We start from the raw sequence: 9,782 nt of genomic DNA on the forward strand, positions 1-9,782 counted from the left end.
TAATTTGATACTAATATCGATATTTTTTGTCAAATTTTTATGATATCTTCAAATATATATTTTATTTAAAAATAAAAACATCGCTTTCTCAAAATCACATAAAGTCATATTATAACATTGACTGAGATAAAGAATAAAATGAAATATTAAAATCACGATGTATCTCGCTGCATTGCGCGAGTACGCTTCTAGCATATATATATTTGTGAAAACATATTTTCTTCTTCTACGACAAAAAAAATTCATTAATCATATAAAAAATAAATAAAACCGTTAATTTAGTTAGAATTAGTGATGGCCAAAAATTAATCCGGGCCATGTCGGGTCGGTCACAACCGGTCGCAAGATTTCTCATAACTGGCTATAACCGGTCCCGGTCGAATAGATGAAGACCGGTCAGGCTAGTTTATAATCGGTTATGGGCCGCCGGTCCCGGTCCCACCCTTAAGAAAATATTTTTTTAATTTTTTAATAATATATATTTTTAATACATTACTAAATTTATTGTACGAGTCACTCAAAAATACACTTTAAAAACATGTTTTATTATGAGAATTGTGAACGTTTTTGCGTCTTTTACGAATTGAGAACTCAGTATGTAAACCTCTCAATCTTGTTACATATTTATAGTGTTTAGAGGCCAAAAAATGCAAAAAAAAGGGTCAAAAATGGCTAATTAACGACTATATAAAAAAAAATGTAAAGGGGGGATTAGGTTCTGCCTTTTCCCTACCTATAGACTCCCTTTACTTTATATAGGTTTAATTCTTTTGCATCCAGGTTTTTGCCTACAGATTCATATTTGGGGAAGAATAGTAAAAAGGTAAAGTAGGTGGGGGTGAGGGTTTTGAAAAAGGGAGATCATCTCTTCCACTGGGAGAGTATTTGAGGAAGTGAAGAAACAGCAAGAGCTGCCGTTCGAGAGAGAAGGGAGGGGGTGGCTTCATGCAGAAAAGAACACTAAGGAAGAAGCTGCAGATTTTCGGTGTGACCTTCTTAGCGCCGGCCAAGTCTGCACATCACTCCAGTCGCTCCCGCACTTCGGATCCTCCAGGCGGAAGGCACTGCCGCGCCACTTCAGGCAACAAAAGCTGTTGTGCTTCGCCTTACAGCAACAACGTCCGGCAGCAACTCACAGCAAACATCAGGCGCTGTTTCTCCTTCTTCTTTGCCCGAACAGCCGGTACTGCTGTGCCTCACCAAGCAGCAGACAAGCAACCAGCAGGCCGTCGTCTCCTCGCCAAGCCACGGGCAGCAAACAGGAAACAGCAGCATTGCTGTGCGGATTCTTCATTTCCCTCGCCCAAACAGCAGCTCTGCTGCGCACTTCATCGCCTCCTCAGACCAGTACCAGCAGCTGTGTCCTTTCGATCTGCATCAAACAGCAGCAGCAAGGAGAAGGGCTGCTGTGTCCTTTTCGATCTGCACAAAACAGCAGCAAAAACAACCAGCTCTATCGAGCCGCTGCGTTGCCTTCGCTGCCACGCCAAAACAGCAGCATTAGTTGTGTGTTTTCTGCACCATCTTTACTCAAACAGCAGCTACAAGGGCTGCCTGCTCTCTTTTGTCGCTTCTCGGAACGTCAAACAGCAGCTACAAGGGCTGCCTGCACTCTTCGGTCGCTTCTCGGACCTTCAACAGCCGACAACAGGAGCTGTCTTCCTACGTTTTCTTCTCCAGAACAGCGTCTACTGTGTGCCTCGCCACACAGCAAACAGCAGCAGCAACCACGAGCAGCAGGCTCATGTTCCTCGCCTCCTTTGCCGAGCAGAGGACCCCTACTGTACTTCGCCTTGCGGTAAACAGCAGCAGCAAGGTTGTCTGCGTTTTTCTGTTGCTTCTCGAACACGAACAGCAGTCGTTGTCGAAGTTGTTTCTTCGCTGCTCGCCCTTGCCCCTCGTCACCTCCACTTTTCGAACCGCACCTAACAGCAACAAACAACGGACAACAAACAGCAGCAAGGAGGACTGTTGTGCTGTTTCTCTTCTTTTCGATTAACAAACAGCAGCGACAGCAGCAGGTAGCAGGCGCTACCGCCCTACCCTTCGTTCTTTTTCGTCAAACAACAACCACAACAGCATCGACAAGCAGCAAACGTTGTTGTAGCCATCCCTCGCAGCCGTCATCGTTGTCCCTCGTCGAACAACAGAAGCAGTCAACACCAGTTTAGAGGGCAGCATCAGTAAGCCTCAACAGCACAACCGTGCTGTTTCTTCGTTCCTCTCCGTCCACCTTAATTGTTCAAGACTTGGGGATTTCTCCTAAACCCTCCATTGTGAGTTCAACTTAATTTCACTAATTGAGACCTTATGATGTAGATACGAAACACCTTAATTACCTTATGCTTAAACTTCATACATTTACCTACTTAGTTGAAATGAAGGTTTTGGGTCAAAAGGTTGATTTAGGTAAACTCTGTAATTAATATTAGATTGATTTGGATTAAGGGGTTCAATCACTTCGTAAAATACCCATTGTTGTTGTGTTGATGATCTTCTAGCTCTAAAGCACTCATACCCTTACTTTGGAGTTCTTATTGGCAAGTAAGGGATAACTCGCTTGAGCTAGGATGTGCATGGAATCATCCGGATAAGTGAGTACTAAGATGCTTTTGGCATTGTATTTAAGTACCACACTGGATTATATTGAACCTAAAGGTGTGCATAGTCGTTTTATTTGTTTTGTGTGAAGGTTGGTGTAAGTTGGAATTAGACATTGTGATCATTATGTAAATTCCAAATCACCTTCTCACTCCCACTCGGAAATAGGCATTGTGATTATTATGTAATTTCCGAGATAAAGAGTTTATGATCACGACCGACTACATGACTGGTTTAGGTTGATGTCGATGGTTTTATACCGGTGAGTGATGCTCTATAACGTTGATCTATGACTTACTTTGTGTTCCGTCATAATTAATGGTAAATCGGGTCTCTCCCGTCATCTTCAGATGTCTTGGTTCCATCTCGAGTTATTTAGGATTAATTGTTCACCTTGTATCGTTTAAAGTTACGTTACGTGCATATTTTCATATAATGTTTTTATATACTTATTTATCTCATCGTTTGAACTCACTAGGCGTAAGCCTAACACTTCTTCTTGATATGGCTTGTATATCAGGTTCCTTTAGCAGCGGGGCTCAAAAGGGTTGAGAGGAGCGTTGGTTCATGAAAGACTCTTTTGTAGTATAGCCTTTGTTACTTTCAAGCGCTGCGTTTTTGATGTTCCGGTATTTTTGGAGATTGATAGAAACACCCGTCTTTAATCTAGATATAGTATAATCTAGATTAGTAGGTTGTTAATTATCTTCTCAGTAGCTGATTTGTAAACCCTATTCTATTTCCTCTTTTGTTGGGTGAATTTTTATATTAAGATTTTGGTTCTCGTTATATATATTTTCGGTTTAATTTATAATCTTTTTAGGGTGTTACAGGTGGTCCCATAACCGATCCGGGCCGGTTTGGCCATCACTAGTTAGAATCATGGATTTGATGACATTGGAAGCTAGACAAAAAATTACAAATATACCCTTAAAATTAGTTTCATGGTAAGAGATAATATGTATTAACAAAGACTTTGTGATTGATTTAAATAGTTTGTATATTAATATATTTTTTATGGTTAACAAATGATCTTAGCGCTCTCTCTCTCTCTCTATATATATATAGGGGTTGGGTTCCTGTAAGAAGAGAAGTTACGGTGAAAAGAATAAGAAGAGATCTTCATCATTGGATCAATCGTAATTGAATGTCAACACTACTGAGGTGCATCGTGATATAGCAGATCAATTCTCTTCTAAAGCATAATTCATAGGTGGACATGAGTTTAAAAGTGATCAAGAATTCATGTTTCTTCTCACGCTTCTCAACATAATTTATTTTCTTATAAAGTATATATTATATGGATACCCAAATTAGGTTGTGTGTCCACATGCCTTGATGTTTACATCTCTTTGAATTATGAGGCTTCAAATATCGATCCTTCCCTATCACTTGACGTTGTTTGGTTCCTATTATCGGCGTTAAATGACTATTTTATCCAATTTTCATTTAAAATGATATAATCAAGTAATTTACCCAAAATAAAAGAGACGACCAACCTCCACCCAACTTTTTTTACCTAATTTTTTAAACATTTACTTTGTTGGAATTTTTTTTAAAATACATATATATAAACAATTAAATTAAAATAATTTACTAAAAAATTAAGGTTAAAAGCGGAGAGGCCTCGTAAATTCCCATGTTTGTTACACACTGTCGGTTGTTTCCCTCTCTCTGTTCTATATCACCCCCTTCCATCGCCTTCCATTTTTGTTTCCACTTTCAAGAATCAAGGTCCAATAATCCTTCTCTTCTCTTCTCTTCTGCTTTCGGTTTTCGCCGCTGAAGATCCACTTTATCGGCCGTCGGAAGGGATTTCCTTCACCGTTCCATAAGTCGGCCATTTTTTGCATCATTTCAAGTTCTCTATCATGAATCATGAGTAGTAGGTCCCCGATCTCTTTTTTCTTAGACGCAGGATTTCCAATTTCCTTTTTGCTTTTAAATTATTCGCGTCTTAGATCTGCTTAACTCGTTAATTGTATGCTTCTTGATCTGGTTAATCTAATTGGATTTGTTTTATCGTCGAAATGACTGTGTGAATTGTGATTTCTGTTGTTTGTATTCCTATTTACCAAATTAAACGCATAAATTCCAATATCATGTGCGAAAACTTTGTTGATCTTCGATGGATTTGAAATGTATGAATGGTTGCGATTAGTGGTGAATAGTAATTTATATGTATCATGAGGCTTTGGAATCAGACGGGCATTATACTGGTGCAATTTCTAGCTTTCAAATGCATTTATTTAATATTTTAATTGCAGTATGAGATTAATTTTGCCATTGTGGCCTAGCAGAGTGTTAAGATATGTGAGACCCCCTTTGAATCACTCTCTAAAAGAACCCAGAAAGGGGAGGTTCCTACACACACACACACATATATATATATATATATATATGTTTGATGGCCAATGTGATTGTGTCTAGCTGATGTGAGACTCCAACACAGATATCTTGATCATTCTGCAGCTGCTACAAAAGCTGAAAGTATGTGAATATAATTATGTATTTGTTATCAATGAGCTCGAAGCGTCCCTGTTTTAGGTAGAAAATGGCTCTTGTTAACAAGGGTTTGACTTGATTATGCATTAGCTAAAACCCTTCTTCCATTACATCCACCATCATGTTGATATGCTTTGTAAGAAGCACTACAGTTATTAGAAATCCATTCAATTTCGTTCACGAACATATGCTATTTCTATTCTGACTGTAATCCTTGCCATGTTCATTGCAGTGATTACTTGTTCAAGCTTTTGCTGATTGGGGACTCAGGAGTTGGCAAATCATGTCTCCTGCTTAGATTTGCTGTAAGACAGTATTACCACTTGTATTAATCTTTTAAGATGGGTTGCCTGTTTGGCATGTGCTAATTGTTTATTTAATGCCACGTTCTGGTGCTTTATTTCTCTGTTTGACACAATATTGCACTTCCAGCTTGATCTTTGATGAATATAATCCAAAGGATCACTTACTTCTGTATGTAGAGTACATTTTTCTCATATTTTGCATCCCTTCTCACTCCTTTTCTTGATAGTTATTTACTATTTACTAGTCTTTGTTAGTCTTACTTTTTGCTCACTCTTTCCTTTGGAGGCGGATCCAGAAAAATTTCCAAGCAGGGGCACCAAATAATTAGTATGATATAAATTAAAACGAATTTTAATTATAAAAAATGCGGTTTAATTAAAAATGACATACAAGTGGTTTTTTGCAACACCCAAGTGGTTTTTTCCTTCTTTTTCTGTTTGTCACCAAAAAACAAAAAAAAAAAAGAGCCCAAAGGATTTGAACTTGCAAACCTCAAATTCCACATGCAATGACACTACAGGAGGTTGTAGCCACTTTTTGTTAACTTATGGGAGCAAACATCAAGTTAAAACAGAAGGACCTTTAAGACAATTTTTCCAATGTGTCGGCACTATAGACCTGTTGCACGGGCGCCCCCTCCCTCTTTTCTTAAATTTACCCCTAGGTAGAGGACAGTTCTGCTTACATCCCACCCTCCCAGACATTATTTTTGAGTGATATGTACTGGGTTCATCTTGTTTGGTTTCATCTTATTCTCTTCTAAGTTAGTAGCTAGGTAAGATAAAAGGTGGGTCTGAACAATCTGTTAAAATGTAACCAGTTGTGGTGATAAATTGGTTGTTTTTTCTCTTTTGCCAACTCACACCATTTATATGCCGCATCTTCTTATTTCTTGTTTTGATCTCTGTGATATAGGATGACTCATATCTTGATAGCTACATCAGCACAATTGGTGTGGATTTCGTAAGAACCTAACATTATGTATTTTTTTGTACATCGTATCAAGTAAAACATGTTTACAGATTATCATGGTTACTTTTTGTCTAATGATGGTTTTATTTTCTCATCTACTCTGCACAGAAAATTCGCACTGTGGAGCAGGATGGGAAGACCATTAAGCTTCAAATTGTGAGGGCTTTCTTCTGAAAATATGTAAAAAGAATTGATCTAAATGATATTTGTATCAGCTAATCTTCCATCTCCGTGGACAATGCAGTGGGACACTGCTGGACAAGAAAGGTTCAGGACAATTACCAGTAGCTACTACCGTGGAGCACATGGCATTATAGTATGCTTTCCAATTCTTAAATCTCTTTGGATGCGTTTGGTATTCGTCTATATTGTACGGGACAGGACAAAACAAAAACTTGTTGTCCCGTGTTTGGCGTGACATTAGACTGGATAATACATCAAACAAGAACACATATTTTATGTCCTGTGAAAATAGATGGAACAAAAATCAGGGAGATGAGACAAGGTTGATAAATTACTAAACTACCCATGTCAAATTAAAACCCTAAAACCTCCGGAATTTTTTCACCTGCCCACCTCATTCTTGCCCATCCATTCCTGTCCAGTCCCTTCCCTTCCTTGAGCCAAACATCCTTGAAGAACTACAAAATTATAAATTGATAAGAGAAAAGTGTTGGGGTCCCACATCAGTCAAGGACCATCAAATAGGAACCTCTTCTCTCTCTATAAGGGCTCTTTTAGAAAGAAAATCGAATGGTTGCTATGTATCCTAACAATAAGTCATAGAAAGACATTAGAAGCAAATCTGTTACAGTCCACTGAATGAATTTTGGGTCCTCCTAAAGTTTTCATTTGGCCTTTTATTTTTCTGCAGATAGTTTATGATGTCACTGATCTGGAAAGTTTCAACAATGTTAAGCAATGGTTGAGTGAAATTGATCGCTATGCAAGTGAAAATGTGAATAAACTTCTTGTTGGAAACAAATGTGATCTTGCAGAAAGCAGAGCTGTGTCGTATGACACTGCTAAGGTACGGATTTATTTTGTTTTGGCAACTCTATTGCTGGAGTCTCACATCGTACACGGACCATCAAAGTTGTATATATGTAGGAATTTCCACTCTCTCTCTCTTTGTGTGGGTAAGGGCTCTTTTAGAGAGAGAATAAAGGGGTTCCACATATCTTCACATGGTATAAGAGTTGGGTCTACCACATTTAGGGTCTCGACACACTCTTTCACCTCCGTTCTGGGGGGGCACCTTCTAGTCTTCCTTTGAGGGGACGTGTTGGAGTCCCGCATCGGCTAGACACGAACCATCAAACATGCATATGTGGTAACCCCCTATCTATCTATAAAGGCTATTATAGAGAGATTCAAAGGGGTTCCAGGTATCCTCACATCTTATATGCATGTATATATATTGTTTTTGTTTCTTCTCTAGTAGAAGGATGGATGAGTTTTATAAGGGAGCTAAATCTGGTGCTCCCCTTTTGTGTTTAGGAATTTGCCGATGAAATTGGCATTCCGTTTATGGAAACTAGTGCCAAAGATGCTACCAATGTTGAGCAAGCTTTCATGGCTATGTCTGCGGATATCAAAAATAGGTACCCTCTGTTTTCTGACCAAATCATATATAATTCTACTTTTCAAGTCAAGCAAATGGAATCCCTTTTTAAGATTTTGAGAAAAATACATCGAGCTTGAATCATTTACAAATAGAAACTCTTTTCTTTTTCTTAATAAAATTAATGGAGAATGATCTGTTTGGGTGTGTAAATCATGGTTTGCTGCAGGATGGCAAGTCAGCCAGGAGCGAACAGCATGAGGCCACCTTCTGTGCAGCTTAAAGGGCAACCCGTTGGCCAGAAGGGTGGTTGCTGCTCAGCCTAGCTTACGCTTGGCTACGTTAGAATACTGTTATTGCCTTTGAAGTTTCTTGCTCTTTGCTTTTCATATCATTGGTCTGTAAGCTATCATAGTTGTGGTTCTTTCAAGTGTCTGATTGTGTACAAATTGCAAGAGTTTACTGCTAGTATCGTTTTACCATTCTTTACTTTGGCTGCAGTTATAAGCCAATATTCATTTCGGTTTAAATGTTTAGCATTTAGACATAACTATTGTATTGTTTGAACAGTCCTTCAAAATAATATACCAATTGGGTAGTGTTCTTTTTTTCACTTCTTTTGTGTCCATAGCCATCCCTGTATGTATCATCTTTTCTTCTTGCCTGCCTTTTCTCTTATGCAAGTAGGAAGACTGATTCATGGATACATTGTTGGGTTGGATTCATGTGAGACCAACATGTTTTTGTGAGACCATAAAATATCACTGAAACTTCACAATAGAACACCATGAAGGTACAAAAAATACCGAACCTTCATAGCAAAAACACCTTCACAGTATTCTGTTGTGATCTCACGGGTCTAACAAAAACAACATGATTCCAAGTCTGCATTTGTATCCTTAGATATGGAACCATTTCAAATATACTTGCAGGTTGCATGGCCAAGCTGCCTATGAGCATGGTTCTAAAAGGCTCGATATGGTGTGACACACGTCTTGGATGCCACATTAGCCTATAGGCATGGTTCTAAAAGGCTGCTATGGCGTGAGGTAGGTCTTGGATGCCATGTTAATCCAATAGCACATTCCAAGGTTTTGTTAGTTGACTTAAAGTTAAGTTTGCCTTATTTTGTTTAAAAAAATATATTAGTTGTTTAAGAAGAAAGATACAATAGTGGTAAGGTTTTTTGCAACCAAAGAAACAATAACTAATTGGGCCATTTAAATCATAAGAATGGATCATGTAATTGCTTTTTGAGAATTGCTTATTGATCCAATCCCACCCTCACTTCAAATTATTGGTTTCATACTCTACAAGTTATGCGTGATTAATTATTAAACATTATATAATTAACGATTATTTTTGCATATGGGATGCATGGAGTAATATTTTGTCATATTGCTTATCAAATGATTCTATTTTCTATTTTGTTTCAACATAAATTTCAAATTTTATTACAAGTTGTAAAATGTAGAAATCACTAATACATGAGTTGGACTTTAAAAGCATGAAACAATAACTACTATGGGGTTGAAAACTACACTATCTAGATTTGCAGGTACATTGCTAGTGTGTATACATACATACATACATATATATTGAAAAAAATACATTTGAAGTTATACATATGAACTTATATGAATAGTCCGTAACCTCAGTTCATATATGCATGTTCACATAGATTTTTTAGGACTACTCAATTATTCACGTATGAACCAACATTAACCTTCTTTTTTTGTATCTCATCGTGATATTTAGTATTTTTATCTGAACCTTCCGATGTATGATATTAAAATAAAAAAATCACAAAAATGACAAAAGATATTTGAACAAA

The 9,782-nt window shown here is 37.8% G+C and overlaps 2 protein-coding genes across 2 annotated transcripts in view; both read left to right on the top strand.

Annotated features, from left to right (window-relative positions):
- Positions 1 to 1,504, top strand: part of LOC112508554 (protein DEFECTIVE IN MERISTEM SILENCING 3-like) — an 11,736-nt gene extending 10,232 nt beyond the window's left edge. The window contains exon 7 of the mRNA XM_025113220.1: positions 1,055 to 1,504. Coding sequence (XP_024968988.1) covers positions 1,055 to 1,504 — 450 coding nt within the window. The remainder of the gene's footprint in view (positions 1 to 1,054) is intronic.
- Positions 1,505 to 4,273: 2,769 nt separating this feature from the next.
- Positions 4,274 to 8,561, top strand: LOC112508858 (ras-related protein RABD2a-like). Its single transcript, XM_025113661.1, has 8 exons — positions 4,274 to 4,486; positions 5,339 to 5,411; positions 6,328 to 6,375; positions 6,493 to 6,540; positions 6,629 to 6,700; positions 7,259 to 7,414; positions 7,885 to 7,988; positions 8,178 to 8,561. The coding sequence occupies exons 1-8, from the start codon at positions 4,473 to 4,475 to the stop codon at positions 8,272 to 8,274; spliced, it is 612 nt and encodes a 203-aa protein (XP_024969429.1). The 5' UTR covers positions 4,274 to 4,472; the 3' UTR covers positions 8,275 to 8,561.
- Positions 8,562 to 9,782: the final 1,221 nt, after the last annotated feature.

Source organism: Cynara cardunculus, assembly GCF_001531365.2.
Source record: "Cynara cardunculus var. scolymus isolate 2C chromosome LG 3, CcrdV1, whole genome shotgun sequence".
Classification (NCBI taxonomy): Eukaryota; Viridiplantae; Streptophyta; class Magnoliopsida; order Asterales; family Asteraceae; genus Cynara; species Cynara cardunculus.